The 18,614-nt window shown below is 47.3% G+C and overlaps 1 protein-coding gene across 1 annotated transcript in view; it reads right to left on the reverse strand.

Annotated features, from left to right (window-relative positions):
• LOC148517436 (uncharacterized) overlaps window positions 1–7,052 on the reverse strand; it is a 94,076-nt gene extending 87,024 nt beyond the window's left edge. Inside the window, exon 1 of the mRNA XM_088478711.1 lies at window positions 6,834–7,052. Coding sequence (XP_088334837.1) covers window positions 6,834–7,019 — 186 coding nt within the window. The 5' untranslated portion in view covers window positions 7,020–7,052. The remainder of the gene's footprint in view (window positions 1–6,833) is intronic.
• Window positions 7,053–18,614: the final 11,562 nt, after the last annotated feature.

Below are 18,614 nucleotides of genomic sequence, written 5' to 3' on the forward strand. Positions count from 1 at the left end.
AACCAATCACAGAAGCCGGACACCATAATTAGAAGTGGTGTCAGATACTTTAGGCCTTGAAGTGTACATACATTTTCCAAAGTGACATGTAAACTGCAATGGACAGAATTTAATGTTTGAAGATTACATTTACATTTTGTAATCCTAGTATTTGAATTTTTGAACAGTGATCAACCTGGATAATACAGTAAAGCACATAATTACAGTGTTCTGAGGTTACGCAACATAAAAAGGCTTAGAAAAGCCTGAAACTTGGTATACATTATTCAGCATATAAAAGTACCACCAAGTTAAACAACAGAAGACAAACAAGTACGGATTCGGACAGACACAGCCACTTGCCCGGTGTGCTCGGGGGCTGTAACCCATGGGGTACTATTGGGATCACAGTCACTGTCACTTTAGGAATGTCCAGAGGATCAGAAATGATTTTGTGCCTGCATATTTTGTGACTTAACATCAAATTAAAACTACATAATTAGCCGACAAACCTGCAGCTGTGAGCACTTTCAGAAAACTAACATTACTGGTAAGGCTACAGGTTCCTGGAGTCACAAAAAGAAAATGAAAATAAAAAAACTGAACTGTTGTCAATATATAACAATACTCTACAGTAAATACACGTAACATGCAGCAAACTCGTGCAGATAAGTAGTGTTCCCGCTAGGCTGTTTCAGCAGGGCGCTGCGCCCTGCCCTTATAGCCGAGCCCCTCTGAAACAGCCGTCCCCACCCACGTACCGTAGTGTCCCATGGAAGAGTGGGGGTGGTGAGGGGGAGTTCCGGTGAAAAATCTATCCACACTGTTTGGAGAGCGTGGGGGTAGCAGAGCTTCTCCGTGAGTGTCAGGCACGCCCCCTACAGTGATGAAAAGGGGGCATGTCTCAAGGCCATGCCCCCTGCTCTGAGTGGCCAAGTCACTTATTCGGTCGCCCGAACGCTGCAGTGCCCTTTGATGACTGGCACCCTGCCTGCACTAGCGAGAACACTAGAGGAGTATACCAATAATGGTGATAGGGTGAATTATTGTGAGTACCAATAACTCTCCACCACTTAAGTACTTGAATCCAAAGCAGTATTAAATAATTACACTTAAACTGGGTACACACTTATGTGATTTATATCCAATCTGACCCCACAACCTGCCAGTTGGTCAGACATCGGTAGAGTGTGTACGCTTATGCGACTTCTAGTTTAATCCAATCCTGGTTGTGTCAAAAGACTTTTAAACCTGCTTAAAAATAAGGAGACTGACCTCCGATTAACCAACCAATATAGAAGTGTGTACACTGCTGCTACTGGTTAGTCCAATTCTTCTCCCGATTTATCCCTCATGCAGCACCACCTTTGTGGGCGGATTGAAAGCACTGCACAGATTAAGGTGCCTACACACTATATGATATTTTGCACGATTTGCCAGATTTCGGACTTATTGGAACGACAAATCATGCAGTGTATACCGCAGGTCATTTGTCATATCCTCAGATCTTCCCTACATACAGTCAGAACTGGCAATCTGGTTAACTATTCGCAGCATATCGTTCTGTGTTTATGCACGAACTATATGTCGTTCCGACCTGAACGATGCAGACATCCCTTGACAGGCATTTCCCTAATGACACAGATGCATGCATAGATCAGTGAGATCGTGCATGCATCTGTATAAAAAAAAATGCTTCTCAAGTTAAAACAATAAAAAAAAAAATAAAACCTCTCAGCAAATAAAAGCTCAGCACCGGGATTTGTATACAGAAATGCCGCGACTGAGCGGTCATTCGGGAAGTACCATCCTTAGGAGGACGCTACATGTGTCGGTGGCTCGGGAAAATCAAATTTTTTTTTATTTTAAGAAGTCGTGGATGCCTTCTTGCACAAGAAGACCTGTCCAGGTATTGTAGGGGAATAGGTGTGTAGTGTTCCCTCTAGCTCCGGCGGGAGGCAGGGCGCCGGAGCTAGAGAGGGCATGCCCGCGCGCGCGACCGAGAAGGGGGCATGGTCATCGGAAAAGGGGGCGTGTCTATAAGACGCGTCCCCTTTTCGTCACTCTTGGGGGCGTGCCCGGCACTTACGGACACGCCGGGCAGCCCTCAAGCCCTGCAGACAGGGAGAATAGATGCCGGGCGGATGCGCCCGGCATCTATTCTCCGGCGGTGACCGGGTCACCGCATGTTTCTCCACCCGTGGGACACTGCGTCCCGCGGGTGAGAGCGGCTCCCGCAGACTGTGAGGGCAGGGCGCTTTTTGCCCTCCTCCTGGAGGGCAGGGTGCTTTTTGTCCTCCAGGAGGGCAGGGCGCCGCGCCCCGCTAAAACAGCCTAGCGGGAACGCTACGTGTGTTGTATGTAATAAAACTGTGCTGTCACGGTGTGTGTGTCTTGTGCTTATTTTAACTTTTCTTTTGCAGGTGAAATACAGATACAGCAGGTCCATAATGTCCCACATGCTGGTACTTGTGGTTCTCCAATTACCAGCATGTGGGGGAGACTTGCTGGGACCTGTAGTTCTATTGCAAAAGACCATCTGTTTTTACACACACATTTACACCATCAACCCGGCACCCACCGCCCATCATTTTATTTTTTAAATTTTACACTATAATACATTTTTAAACAGATGCATGCACAGATCTCACTGATCTGTGCATGCATCTGTGGCCCGCATTCAATTTGGGAGCGAAAAATCTGTGCTGGACTTTTCGCTCCACATCGGAGCTTTTCCTGGGATAAAGTATCGGGCGTGCGCCCGCTTCATCCATGTATTCAATTTAAAAATGAGCGAAAACGGGACCCGGTTAATTGGGATCTACGAAAAAATACGGGAATTTTCGGGAAATAATTGTAGGACCCCCCTAAAGATATACAGACCTGGGGGATCACTATGGGTACCCCCATTTTTGCCTGCAGAAGAAAGTCAGGGTTTTAAATAGCCGCAGCGGGGGGTTTTTCCCGACATTGAAGAAGTGAAGCAGAAGAGCACTTAGGTGGGTTTTTTTTCGTTTTTGTTTTTTTAAGTGGTCCCACCAAATTTGGGGTACATGAAAATGGGTGCTAGCATATTTTTAAGTCCCTAAAGTACTTTTTAAAAAATTCTGCAAAAATGCACCTGCCGCTAATAGCCTATTCCAGAAAACACCTGCCGCATACTTACAGAACACCCCTGAACCTATTTCTCTATTTTTAATCATTGTTTTCCCTTTTTTTTTTTACCCCAAATTTTTAAATTCTTTTTTGGGGTGTCCCTATTTTTCTTTAAAGCTTTTTTTGAAAGTTTATATTTTTAAATGTCAATCCCAGCCTGCACCCCTAAACCCCAATTCTGCACTTTTTTTGCCATGTAAAACATGGTGAAAAATTATCCCCATTTTTTTGCAAAGACTTTTCGAATCTGCGAAAAGTCTTTGAAATTGAATAAGGGGATAACTGAAATAGGCAATAATTACGTCATCGGCAAAAAATTATCGCTGATTCCGACTTTTCGCAGCCTAATTGAACACCCTTGTGTGTCTAGATAGTACAGCCCATTATTTACATTTGGGCAGACATCTTAAGTTGATTGTCAGGGGTTTTGGACTGTAAATTATATATTGTGCACGATCTAACAATTTGGAAATCGTTAACGATGCATGATATATCGTTAGGTCATATGTCACATTTCACTGTTTTATGCTCGATATCGGATGTCCAGGAGTGCCGGGGAGTTCAATGGAAATCACTGATGACAGAGCATGGGAGAGAGTTCCAGAGTAAAGGGAGAAGCACGGGAGAAGTATTGGATTTGGGAGTTTGAGTTGATCAGAGCAGAGGTTGGTGAAAGAACAGGGAGAGCGTGTGCACACAAATGGGGCTGAAGATGTAGAAAGGAGTGGAACGAATGGAGGCTTTATGTGGGTGGGGAGCGTTTAAGCTATATTCTATGGTAAATAACACTGACAATGTGAAAACAAGCCCATTTCCCAGGAGGAAACACACATTATCTTCAGGAGGTGGTCTTTCCACCCTTTGATAAATCAGCGCCTGAATTATATAGCACAAGAGGCCGATAGGTCAGATATACACACTTACCAATTGGCCACTCGATATGTTGGGCCTGGCATCACAACTGGACGGCATTTAAATTTGCCCACCCAGTTGTGAAGTCAGTGGTAGGGATGGGCATTGAATAGTTGCCGGGCTTCCAACTACAAATCATGCGATGCAATGGCAAGTAGCCATTGCATCGCATCAAATCAATGCTATAACCATTGCGACAAAAGGAGTGGGGAAAGGGGGCGGAGCCTCATCCCCAACATCCCTGTGGGAGCGTGCCCTCAGGCTCCTCCCTATACACAGAATAGATATTCTCTATTCATCTGTTCTCCTGCTGCACACCTGCTTCTCTGCTATATAGAGCAGGGCTGTGTGCTTTCCCTCCACAGCCAGCCATCGGATGAGCGTCGGGAAGCTGCATCCGATGGCTGGCAACCATCAAATTTCCAGTATTCAATGGAAAGAGTACTTCCTTCGAATCTGAAACATTAATAGTTGCTAACCATCGGCTTACGGTGTCCATCCCTAGTCAGTGGTCCCTGCAGCCAGAGTACGGCGGGTCACCCATATACACATCTTTCAGATATATAACGGCTGTGCTGCAGGGCCGACCAGATATGTCTATGTACAACATGCCACATGACAGGCGTATAAACTACCAATGTGACTCACATCTAAAATCTTGTGCACCAGCACCCATCACCTGGATCTGATCACTGCACTACCCCTATTGTTATCACCTGCCTTGTATTTTACTTTTACAGGTTGAGTGACCCATATCCAAATATTACAAAATACGGAATGTTTTTAGCACGACTGAGATAGTGAAACCTTTGCTTTTTGATGGTTCAAAGTACACAAACTTTATTTAACCACTTGCCTGGTTGCGACCACACCAGACTTGGCTTTCCCTGACATGGTCGCATCTGATGGGAGCAATCACAAATACTAGCTTGGCAGCTGCGGATATATGAACACTTGTATATACTGTGCTGTGGTAATACTACTTGTACAGTCTGAGGAACACTTAGGGGGTATCCAATTAGCAGCACTAGCGTTCCCGCTAGGCTGTTCTAGCGGGGCGCAGCGCCCTGCCCTACTTCTGGAAGGCAAAAATCGCCCTGCCCTCCAGAAGAAGAGCAAAAAGCGCCCTGCCCTAACAGCCTGCGGGAGCCGTCTTCACCCGCGGGTCGCAATGTCCCGCGGGTGAAGAAATGTGCGGTGACCCGGTCACCGCCAGAGAATAGACGCCGGGCGCATGCGCCCGGCATCTATTCTCCCTGTCTGCAGGGCTTGGGGGCTGCCCGGCGTGTCCGTAAGTGCCGGGAACGCCCCCAAGAGTGACGAAAAGGGGACGCATCTTATAGACACGCCCCCTTTTTGATGACCACGCCCCCTTCTCAGTCGCGCGCGTGCCTGCGAGCTTATCGCGAACCCCATGTGTTTTCGTGAGATATATCCTATTATCTCATTCAAAACAGGATAGGGTGAAAAAAAACATCAGCAATAAACGGGGATAATCAGTGAAAAATCCCCACTTTTCACAGATAGCGGGGATCCATTAGCGCCCAAACAATGTTTGGGGCTAATTGAATACCACCCTTAGTGGAAGTGTATTACGTTAAACTTGTTTTGAACATAAATAATAACATTAAATAATAATATTCCTTAATATGTGTGGATGCGTAGTGCCTTACATCTATATACGGAATCAGTATGTAATGCCGGCGGACTAAATACTGATGCTGGAAGCCCGAACAGGCAGGATCCCGACTGGGGCTGGTAAGTACCCTAACCCTCCCCTCTCCTGCCCTAACCCTATACCTCTCTTAGTGGTGCCTAACCCTAACCTCCCCTGCCAGCACCCTAATCCTCCTGGGGGGGGGCTAACCTAACCCCCCCCCCCTTGCCCTAGCCTCACCATAACCCTCCACAGGGGGTGCCTAACCTTAATTCCCCCCGGGGATGCCTAAAACTAACCCTCCCCCCCAGCTAACAGTCCCCGCTTATTTTCGTTCGTGACGGCGGTCATCGGGATTTCAGTGTCTGGCTAAAGATAGGCGTTGGTATTTAGACGCCTATCTTTTAGCGGAACCGGTATGATTTACCGCCAGACGCAAGTAATCCTGACAGCGGCTGCCCGTCATGGGTGAAAATCCTGATCGTCCCTAAGGTAAGTATCGCTAACCTAATTCCCTCCCTTAACCCTCTCCTTAGGGGTACCTAACTCTAACCTTCCCCCCCAGTGCCTAAACCTCACCCCCCCTTCCCCACCGCCTAACCCTAACCTCCCAGGGGGGTGCCTAACCGTAAGTCCCCCCCCGGGAGCCCTAAACCCCCCCACTCCTGTCCACGCCCGGCATCCGTTCGATCGGGATGCCGGGCGCCGGTAAAATGACAGGCGTCTAGATTTAGACACGTGTCATTTAACCCTCGCCGGGATAAAGCAGTCGAGAAGCCGGCTGTCGGGATTAGGCCGGCCGGCTTCCTGACTGCATACCCTTTTAGCACAGAGTCAGGCTTCCAGCATTGAGATTCCAATATCCAGCATTCCGGACACCGGTAAAAAAAACTGCATCCCCTACATACAGTACTGCACAGATGGCAACAATTGGTTGTCATCTGGTGTGGGACTACAAGTACCAGCATGTTGCCCAATAGTGGGTGCAAGATATCAGTGTGTGGCCACCACAAGACCACAGAGTTACTTACAATCATACACTACATAGAATAACTGAACGGGTCACAGCAGGGAATTAGGGATCCGCTGTGGCAGCTGAGGGTCTCGGATTGATCACAAGCACAGTCACCTGTTGCAGGGCGCCGTCTCCAAGCAGCTGTTTCCCGGGGCTCCCTGCACTCTGTAGGAGACCTCTACCGCTGTGCTCGCCGGTCAGAGACCGCAAATCGAGCCCCAGGCTGCTGGCCTGTCCAACCGCGATTCCTCCGAGTCCAAATACGGCCGGAGAAAGCTGCAGCTGCCACCGAAGCGCCATATTGTCCGGCACAGCTCAGTCATCATGAGCAGCTATATGAAAGGTTCTGATTGGCTGCGACGCGCTAGCCGCAGGTACTGATTGGTCGGTGTGGGAGTAGTGGGTGTAGTAGGATCCATTTACCTGAAGCAGGTATTAGCACTGCAGCTACACACCATACAGCAGAGCGCATTGTACACACACATTGCACAGCGCCCCTGTACACACACAGTCAGGACACTACAAACCCAATTTTTACCCCACAAATGGATATAATCTATAAATGGCTGTAATTGCACCTTTTAATGGGAGACCATTTGCAACTTTACCTATAACTTAATGGTTTTATTTGTATTCAGGAGGTAATTGGATTATTGCATTAAACACACTGAATGGAGCACAAAGTGTTTGTAAAACCACACCAAAAAGCTATAGCTATGCACCTAAAATGCAAGTAAAGCACAAGTGGATAAGTTGCCATTGGAAATAATGAGTTTTATTGTCAGTCCTGATTACATATGCTGTACTGGTAATGGGTATGATGCCTAAAGATGATGAAAAGTGTATTGGTAATACTGGTAGTTACATTCTTGCAACTCCCTTAATTGATTTCAGACATGTTTAGAAGTAGTGTACAGTAGCTCTCATTCATATTAGGGTTAGTACACACTGTACATTTGGTCTAATAGGATCATTAGTACAATTTCCCTGCATTGGTTATAAGGCACATTGGGGTAGATGTATGAAAGCGACACGTTAAGTGCCGCTATAACGCTTCCTGCTTCGCCTCGGTAAAGCACTACCGATGAGATGTAAGAACATCTCATCGGCCGGAGAGGGGGAGCGTAAACCCCCCCTCCGGTGCTACCCGCTAGAGACAGCAGCGCATCAGCCTAGTGGTGATGCACTGTGTCTCTGTCCCGGCCGGCTCCACTGAGCATGCGCGGGATCTCGCAAGTATCGTGAGATCCCCGTGTGCAGCCCTGGAGCCGGCAGCGCTGTCCCTGCTGTGGGGATAGGCTGGCGCCAGGCTATAGCTGTCAATAACAACAACTACAGCCGGCCGAACGGTCATGCGGTATGACCGTTAATACATGGCCCTGCCGCTCGGCGCTGCTATCTTGTAGATAGCAGCGCCGATAATGACAGGGGCGCACAGCGCCCCTGTCATTTACCGCCCAGACCCCCAATCATACATCGGGGAGAAGCGGTATCAGCGCACATAACGTGCGCTGATACCGCCTCTAGGCTTCGTACATCTACCCCAATGATCCCTATGGCTTCATGCATTTTCTGAAAAGTATTAGTGTGTTATCATCAACAAGTAGATCTTACTAACTGCTTTAGAGCTCATTTACATTCGGATGCAAATCAATTTCATGACACGCCTCTCATATAGCAGCACACGCCCACTTTACCACCGCACTCATAGGTGCTGCTTTCACAATCTCCCTGAAATACTTTTCAGAAGTAGGCAAGTATGCCATATATACACAGCACTGTGGGCCTGATTCAGAGCCGGACGCTCTGACAGAGCGCTCGCTCTGAATCAGGGCCGTCCCTCCTTCATTTTGGAGCGGCCTCCTGGCCGCTCGCATAGCTGTGGGTGACCACCCACAGCTATAGCGAGCGGCCAAAATGATGGTCGCGATGGTCAAGACCATCGCGACCATCGGGCTTGCGACGAGACCCTGTGGTAGGGTCACGCTGCCGCAAGCCCAGGAGTGCTTTTGGCTCTATCAGAGCCAAAAGCACTCCCACTGACATCACTAGTGATGTCAGTGGGGCCGGCCCCAGACGGTAGGCGTTCCCATGGGAACGCCTCCGTCTGGGCAGCCACGCCCCCGGCACGCCCACCAAAGGGGGCGTGCTGTCAATCACCATCGACAGCACACCCCCTTTGGTGCGAGACCCATAACGACGGCTTGGCCGTCGTTATTCGGGTCTCACGCATGCGCACGACGGAGCCGCTGGTGTCCGTCGTGCGCATGCGCACTTGGACACCATCGACCCGCTTGCGAGCGCTCAGTGCTCGCGAGCGGGTCTAAATCAGGCCCTGTGTACACATGTCATGGCACACACATAGCAGAAAGCTGTGTACACACGCTAGGTAATGGTGCATACACACGGTCAGATTTGTCAGATGAACGAACGATTTCTGACTGCATTAAAATGAATGGAATCATCCAAGTCTGATGCTGCCCACGCACATAGCGATATTTTACCCGATCTGGCCGATTCCGACACATTGGAACGACAGATTGTGTAAAATATGGCCAAATCCTGAGTAAATCATGAGTCGCCACTCACGATCACGATGCGATGCGCGTCCCCGCTGGTCGCACATCGCATCGTCAGATCTGCCATGCAGTAGGGCAGATCTGACAATCTAGGACGCGATGCACTGTGAAAGTCTGGATGCAGGAGAGATCGTATGAAGATTGGACACCAAATTGTGTGCAGATCGTGTGCAGAGCTGCCGGGGAGAGTTTCAAGGGAAATCGTACACATCGGCTGATGGTGTGCAGATCGCTATGTGTGTGGGCACCTTGACTGCAAACACATCAGATGTCAGATATCGTTATCTGACAATCGGGAACGCGCATCGTTCATACATGTCAGATATGTCAAATTTTCCTTCAGATATGAACAATTTTTTAAATCATTATCGTTCAGATCTGAAGAAATATCTGAACGTGTGTATGCACCATAACACAGATAGCAGAGCTCCATAAATGCAGGCCAGGACACACACAGAGTACAGCTTTGTGTACACACGCCAGGTAACACAGATAGCAGAGCTCCATATATGCAGGCCAGGAGTCCACATAGTACACACGCCAGGCGACCGTCACACAGATAGTACAACGCCATGGACAGAAACATAGCACAGCTTCGTCTACACATGCCAGAGGATGTAGTTGAAATGCCGGCTGTCGAGGTGCCGGTGCTCAGAATCCCACCACCGGCATCCCGACGTTAAGTAGTGGGGTTTGAGGAGGGATAGGGATAGGCCTAGGTGGGGGGGGAAGGTTAGGCACTAGGGGGGAGAGGGAGAGGCAGGGTTATAATACTTACCGACAGGTGTCGGTATCCGAACCTTGTCGGAATTCTGACCACCGGCATCCTGTACCCAACCACCCCACCCCAGGATACACATACCACAGACCGTACACACATGCCAGGACACACATAGCACAGCGCTGTGTACATGCACTAAGACACACATGGAAAACTCTGTGTATACACTCTAGGACACATGTAGCACAGCACTTTGTACACATGCCAGGAATCACACATACCAGGAGTTGTGTACACATGCCAAAAAACACCAATAGCACAGCGTTGTGTACACCTGCCAGGACACAGGTGTGACCATCGCCATGAGTTACGGCGATTCATCAAAGCCACATGTTATGACTGTATGTATTTTGTGTGCCCTGGGTAAAGTGTGTGTATATTATTATAATTCCCCTAAAGTATATATTTAACAAATGTCTGCTTGTTATGAATTGAGACCGTATGTGAAAACTGCATTGCATAACACAACTGAGAACCAAATGGCCAAGTGCTACCTTTGACGACAAAGGAGTGCTTTTGCTCTTCACCCTAGGGGGCCCTAGTTCCAGGCCAATGCACAGACGGTCCGGCTCAGTTTGTAGGTTATCAGTTTTCCTGCCATAAAAAGACCTTTCCAAGTCAGGGAGATATATGAAACTTAGCAGGCTGGGGCACTGTGTCGTGACAACAGGCACAACACGGTGCTGTGTACACACGCAAAGGACAAATGGAACAACGCCATATACACAAGCAAGGTCACGCATATAACAGTGCCATGTACAAAAGCAGGACACACATATAATGTTTATTCTAGCACCCTGCACCTGTCACAACCCGCGGAGTTCCTCTTTCCTGCCTGGGGTGTCGCTCTCTGACATGGTGCACACTCAGTTGATGCAACAAATTGCTGAGGTACAGACCAAGTTAATCAATTAAATTGCTACATTGGATGCCCATTAATTAGCGAGGTGCATCGTCCTCCTAGTATCCAGGTAACACATTGATAATGTAGAATAGTGCATTTTTTGCAGACAAATTCTAAAATTGGGAAACTTTGTTTAGGCTTGCTATATAAATATAATATTACATTGTTACTGTCACCTGACCTAGAACATCTCTACATTTTCTTAAACGGAATTTTAAAAGAAAAGTCATTTTAAATTCTCAAATGGCAATGAGTTTTTATATAATGTTATTGGTTTAGAAAGAGATTACAAATTTGACTACCTAATTCTTACACACCTAAATGCCTGTGATGTGTTTCTAAAAAAAAAAAAAGACACAACACACCCATCTGGATTCAGACTAAAGGGGACCATAGCTGTATGACACCGAATCGCAATCCAATCCACGGATCGGCCTGGAGCAATGCGGCCCGCTTTTGCCGTTTCGTAACGATATATCGCCTACAACGCTCAGTGTGTACGCATGATTGTACACTCCTGCGGTAGTTAGCAAATGGTCGCCAGGTTTGATGTGTTGCACATTAAACTTAGGGATATCGCTAGCGGCCAGTGTATTGTTAATAAATGACGTAACGTTGATTGTTCCGTCATTCACTAAAGTCGTCCAGTGTGGACGCACAATCACTGTTCGTGGGCATTCATTCCAATGTCGGAACGAACGCCTGTCGCTCCAGTGTGTACCCAGCCTAAGATTACAGCTGTTTAATAATATTGAAAGGAAGACATAACCTCTTTAGCGAGTACTAAAGGGGTTATTGTCTCAATGAAAAATGGGGCCCTAAGTTTATATTTCAGGTTTAGGGTCCCTTAAGTAATAAAGGGGTCTATTTACTAAGCAGTGCTAGGAGACAGAGTGAAAAGTGATAAGGTGCCAGCCAATCAGCTCCCAACTGTCATTTTTTAAACACAGCCTGTGAGATGGCAGTTGGGAGCTGATTGGTTGGCACCTTATCACTTTTCACTCTGTCTCCTAACACTGCTTAGTAAATAGACCCCAAAGACTAAAAAAGTAAAAAAAAAAAAAAAGAATAATACAAAAAAAGATTGAAAAAAAGCCCAAAATGTTTTATTCGGCTACAATTCAGCTTAAAAATATGCAGCTTAAGAATAAATGCTAGCACAGCTCTTATACGCACGATAGGTGGTAAAACTATGCCGACGAACAAATTGCCTGCAGTTAAAATTTTGTCTTTAATGTTGCAGCAGCAGCTGGTCTAATAAATATGCAGTATTTTAAAGGCATGTTTGCAGTGCAGAGCTGGTGGTTTCAGCGTGTAGGAGTTTTCAGAACCATTAAATGAGCACTAACATAAACCTCTGTATATTGGGGGTCACCCATGTTGGTGCAGACAACCATTGTTGGTTTTCTAACATTATAAATGTGGATTGCACAGAAAGTGTCTCTTATCATTTCAAATATGTATAGCTGTATAACTTTATTTCAGGTGTGTTAAACTAAAAGCATCGTTAGAAGACATTTCCTATGACTGCATATCACAGTACTTATGCTGGCCATACACGCTACAATTATCGGGGCGATCCGCCTGATATCGGCGGATCGCCCTGATAATTGTAGCGTATGGGGGGGCGACCGAGGGTTAAATATTGCTCGGTCGGGCATGCCGGATTGTCCAGCATGCCCGTCCGATGCGATATTTCCCGTTAAACTGTCGGCCACATCGGGCAGTGTATGCCCAGCGCAGCCGACAGACAGACATTTCCTGTGTTCCTTCCTACGGAAGGAACAGGGAAATATCTCCTCCCCCGGGGGTGGAGCGCGGATGTCTGCCGAATACACTGTGAGAGAAATCTCACAGTGTATGCCGGCAACATCTGCAGCTGGCAGCTGACCAGATAAAATGTCTGTCGGTCTGACAGACATTTTATCTGGCCGTGTATGCCCAGCATAAGTAGGAAATTCTTTATCTAGTCTATGTATCGTTAATATGTTGCCAAGACACCTGACTGATAGATATTCAGGGTTACTATGTGCACTTGTGACCCCGGATCACATATGTGTACTGGAATTGGGCTTCTAGTGCAGATTCTCCAAATAAAAGAAAATATTTTTTTTTTTTTACTTTATATGGAGAAACTGTTGTTTTTTGCATTTGTTTGTTATTTATTCAAATTAAATTAAACATTTTGCCCTCTATTGCCATCTCGAGATCCTTGTTAAAATGTGCTATCTCAGGAAGTGGATCACAAAGGCTGTCTCTGGCTTTTGTCGGATTTGGGGCTTGGTAAATAGGGAGATGCTCTATCGACAATGAATAAATAAACCCCTAAGGAGTAGATGTTCTAAGCCTTGGAAAGACATAAAGTGGAGAGTGATAACGTACCAACCAATCAGCTCCTGTCATTTTTCAAACACAGCCTGTAAAGTGACAGGTAGAAACTGATTTCTACTTCAGGGTCCATAGGTTCTACAGGGAGACCTTGGGGTATAGGGGATGATGGAGTCATCTGGGCACTACGCAGTTAAATTTTTCTCCCAGGATACACTGGGTCTCCCTCCTATACCCCGCCCCGGGCCAGAGGCACCTCAGTTTCATTGGGTGCCCTGCCCGGAGTCGGGTCACTGCACGCGGTGGGGCTGTTCCATACCCCTGAAGATTTTATTATTTTAAGAAGTTTTCCTTATTCTTCAGAGCGGACAGTCCAGGGGAAGTCCACGCTGCTGCTCCGTCACCCCGCCGGTGCTAAGACACCGGTACTGATTCGGGGATCTTGGCGGGCCTCCGGGGTCTTGCCTAGCAGGGACCCTGGAGAATCCTTTGACTGCGCTCGGGCGCTACGGGGAGCAGGTAAGCTGAGACACAGTTTTTTCCTCCAGGGCTGGGGGTCTCCATGGGGATGACAGCGGGTGGAGCCAGGCACTGAGTCCTGCGCTTCCACTAGATCACCAGTTCAGCGACCTGGGGGTTATTCGCCGGGCAGGGAAGGCTGCCTTTCTTGTTTAACAGCCGGCTCCTCCTCTCAGCTGAGCGATCCTTTCCACTGCGGTCTGGCTACGCTGAGTTGCTCTCCTCCTCGGGCCATGCCACCACTGAGATCTCCGGCGGCCATTTTCTTGGTGGCAATGTCGCAGTTCCCTCTGGCCAGCATGCGCCCGGTCCCCCTGCATACCTCTCCCTTTTTGGTCAGTGTCTGCAGCACTATTGCCTACCTGACACAGAGTCTGCGTAGTTGATTATAGGCACTAGTTGATTATAGGCACTAGCATAAGTCACATACAATGCAGAAATGAACCTGCCCCATTTCACATGGGGCAGGTTCATTTCTGCATTGTATGTGACTTATGCTAGCACTGTCTATCTGTGTCTATTTTTTTCACAAACTGTCAGTACCAAACTGTCATTTCTATCTTTTCTCTGATTCATGCCCTGCTTACAGATGTAGTCAGGGTGTTTCTGATATCTCACATATATAGAGCATTTGTGAGAATTGTCACATACTGTTGTACATTGCACTCTGCCATATCTGAGCAGTAAGCTCCTGCAGCTTGCCCAAGCGTCAGACAGGACCAGTAATTTGCCTTCCTGACTAGTAATATATATATATATACTTAGAGGGGTATTCAATATGAAACGTTAACTTCACTGTCAAAGTTAACGTTTCATATCGGAGTTTTTACTTGAGTTAAAGTATCGGGCGCCCTCCCGCTTATACCCGTATTCAATATAAAATTTACGAAAACGGGAAACTCCGAAGTTGGATTTGCGTAAAGTTACGAATTTTTCCTTAAAAAAATTGAAAGACCCCCCTAAAGTAGTAAAAACATGGGGGAACACTATGGGTACCCCCGTTTTAGCCTTTAATTCAAAGTCGGGGATTTAAATAGCCGCAGCAGGTGTTTTTTTCCGACATTGAAGAAGTGATGCAGAAGAGCACTTAGGTTATTTTTTTCGTTTTTTTAAGTGGTCCTATCAAATTTGGGGTAAATGAAAATGGGTACTAGCATATTTTGATGTCCCTAAAGTAAGTTTTTAAAAATTCTGCATTTGTGCACATGCCGCTATAATTCTATTCTAGAAAACATCTGCCGCATACTTGCAGAATAGCCCTGAACCTATTTCCCTATTGTTAAACAATTTTTTCCCATTTTTTTTTTTCACCCCAAATTTTAAATTAATTTTTTTGGGTGTCCCTATTTTTTATTTTTTATTTTTTGACACAGTTCATTTTTAAATGTCATTCCCAGGGTTGCAGGCTATTTTTTTTAAGCCTGCACCCCTAAACCCCAATTCTGCACTTTTTTTCTACACCTATTCAATGGTGAAAAGTTATCCCCGTTTTTTATCAAAGACTTTTCAAAACTGCGATAAGTCTTTGAAATTGAATACGGTGTAAAAGTCAAACCTGCGATAATGACGTCAAAAGTGCGAGATTAACGCAAAAACGATGTTATCGCTCCCATATTGAATACCCTTGTTAGTGGTGGCATTAATACTTAGTACCGTATTGTGTGCGATATTGCTCTACAGCTATGTCTGGGAGGGACAATAATGTGCGCTCTGCTGCACCCACTCTGCTATTTTGCAGGTTAGGTGCTGCAGGTTTATGTGAGGAGGATATGGTGCAGGATGGATTAGGTGGTACAATCCACCAGGCCCTTCTAATGTCCCCGGTCCCTATGCAGGAACCCCCTTGGGCTTTCTTTTATCTCAGGTCCTGGCTACTATTGCGGGACGCTTAGCAGTGCCAGCTGTTTTCCCCTCTTTGGGTTTACCACAACAGATTACTGCTATGCAGATCCCTCCTGTGCCCCCACAAGGGGTAGATGGCGGCTATCTCTACTGCTCTACAGACTTGTTGCATGAGGAGAAAGCTGCTTAGCCATCTAGGCGTCTTCTGGTGTCATCATAGTCCACACAACTCTCTGAGATGTCATCTGATGGCGGAGAGATTGCGGATGTCTCTAACCCGGAGTCACCTCCACTGGAGATGGAGACTCGGTTTGGGGTTACTGTTCCTGCTTTGGTGTGAACTGTCAGAGCCGTATGGGTCATAGAGAATAACGAACCAGCTCCTTTGTACAAGCAGGCTCTGTTTGTGCTAATAAAGAGCTACTTCTGCGGAATTCCCTTTACCGGATCAGTTAGTTGATCACAGGGCTACAGCCTGGTGAACGCCCGGTAAGAGGTATCAACCTCAGGGCTTTTTGGCTGCGTGTTATCCATTTCCTGAAGTTCCTTCCACGAAATGAAACTCACATGTAATATGGTTAATTACAAGTGCTATGTTACCTATGCCTTCTATTTCTTCCCTGAATTTTAGGAAGGTGGAGGTTTGCGGAAGTCTATATACCTTCCCCCAAATGCTTCTAGACCTTAGAGGTTTTTTGGTTAATAACATGATGCAGCCACACATATTGGGAAGGCTGTTCTGGATATCAATCTCCTGACTTCCAGTGTCTTGGCAGCAGCTGTGGCGGCTCGCCGTTTTTCCTGTGGTGGCATTCTTGGAGGGCAGATGCTGATTCCAAGAAAGGCCTACAATGCTTCCCATACACTGGAGAAGTATTTTTCAGTCCTGACATGGACAGGATTGTGGACATATTGGCAGCGGTTAATTCTGCGTTTCTGCCTTCGGCTGCGGCATCAGCGAAACCTTGTACTTTCTCCTTTCGATCCTTACGTCCTCAAGGTTAGCCCACAGGTCAGATCTTCCCAAGGCCGTCAGCTTTCAGTAGGGCTGTCAAACCTACGAAACAGGCCTGGAGTACAAGACGTCCTCCTTCCAAGTCAGAGAATAAACCCTCAGCCTAATGGGATGGGCCTCCCTCTGGGGGTTACCAGGGTGGGAGGCCGACTTCTGGTCACCCAGTGTTGGCGTTGGACCACCGTAGACACCTGGATAAGTGAAGTAGTCTCTCATGGGATGACATGGCCTTACAAATCCAGAAAGCCATTCGATCCTTGCTTCAAGCAGAAGTCTTAGTACCGGTCCCATTGCCCCAGAGGGGAACGGGTTTTATTCCAAACTCTTTCTGGTTCAAAATCCAAACGGATCCCAGCCTATCCGTAATCTTAAGCCACTGAAGAATTCCTCAGGGTACCTCAGTTCAGGCTGGAAACTCTACGCTCAATAATACTGGCTACGGAACCTGGGGATATTATGGTGTCTCTGGATATTCAGGATGCATGCCTGCATATTCCAATTGCTTTGGCTCACCAGTGTTTTCTCAGGTTTGCTGTATTGCAACAAAATTTCCAGTTTTGGGCTCTGCCGTTTGGCCTATCTACTACACCTCGGGTGTTTACCAAAATTATGGCAGTAAGGCAGGGTCTCCAGAGGGACTTCACCACCACCTACAGCTGACTCTATCTATGCTACAGATGCATGGGTGGTTAATCAGTTGCAAGAATTCCTCCCTGATTCCATCCCAAAGGAAGCTACATCTGGGAGCTCTGTTGGATTCACAACAGCAGTGGATCTTTCTGTCTATGGAAAAGATCTCCACTTTGCTGACGCAAGTACGCAGATGCATCCACAGTCGCTGAGTGTCCATCCACTCAGCAATGCTGTTACTGGGTTCCTTGGTGTCGACGTTCGACATGGTGAAATACAGTATGCCCTGTTTCATTCCTGGCCTCTGCAGAAATTGAACCTCTCCAGGTGGGACGGATTACCCCATCGGATAAGGAAAACGATGGTGCTCTTTCCATAGGAGCGTCTGTATTTCCTGGTGGCTGCAGAAGGGCCACCTCACCAGGGGGCGCCCCTTTTGATTTCTGGTCTGGTTTCTGAGAATGTACACCAATCTCCGGGATTGGGGCGCAGTGACAGGTCCACGCTCATTTCTGGGATGGTGGATAGCAGAAGAGGCTGCTCTGCCAATCGACATATTGGAACTTCGGGCGGTCTTCAGGGTCCTGCAACAAGCCAGACTTATACTTCACGGAAAGCCCGTGCAAGTTCAGTCAGACAACTCCACAACGTGGCTTAAGTCAACCATCAAAGAGGAACTCAAAGTCAGGCGGCAATGACAGAGGTGTCACGCATTCTGACATCAGCCATTTCGGCTATGTTCATTCCAGGACTTCCTCAGCCATCACGACATGCATCCCGGGGAATGGTCTCTTCACCAAGAAGTGTTTCAGCTCCTAGTGGACAAGTGGGGCCTTCCGGCCGTGGACCTCATGGCCTCCCGACACAATCACAAACTGCCAGTGTACGGGTCCAGGGCAATAGACGCTGAGGCTCTCTTGGTAGTCGTTCTGTCTGTCTAGTGGACCTTCCGGTTTGCGTACTTGTTTCCTCTACTCTCCTTTCTTTCTCGAGTACTTTGGAAGTTCAAACAAGAAGGAAGCACTGTCCTGCTGGTGGCCCCAGCGTGGCCCAGACGTCACTGGTACTCAGCTCTTCAGAGTCTCTCCATTTACACTCCGTTGCTGTTGCCTCAACGTCCGGACCTGTTGTCTCAAGGTCCTTGCCTTTACCCGGACCTGGGTTGTCTTTCTTTGACAGCGTGGCTCTTGAGTCATCCATCCTAGAGTCCAAGGGTTTTTCTGGCTCTGTGGTTAACACCATGCACAGAGCGCGTAACCAGCCTCTGCCTGGATTTACCGCATGGTGTGGAACACCT

This window comes from Taudactylus pleione, unplaced genomic scaffold, assembly GCF_031769625.1.
Source record: "Taudactylus pleione unplaced genomic scaffold, aTauple2 ptg000217l, whole genome shotgun sequence".
NCBI classification, from domain to species: Eukaryota; Metazoa; Chordata; class Amphibia; order Anura; family Myobatrachidae; genus Taudactylus; species Taudactylus pleione.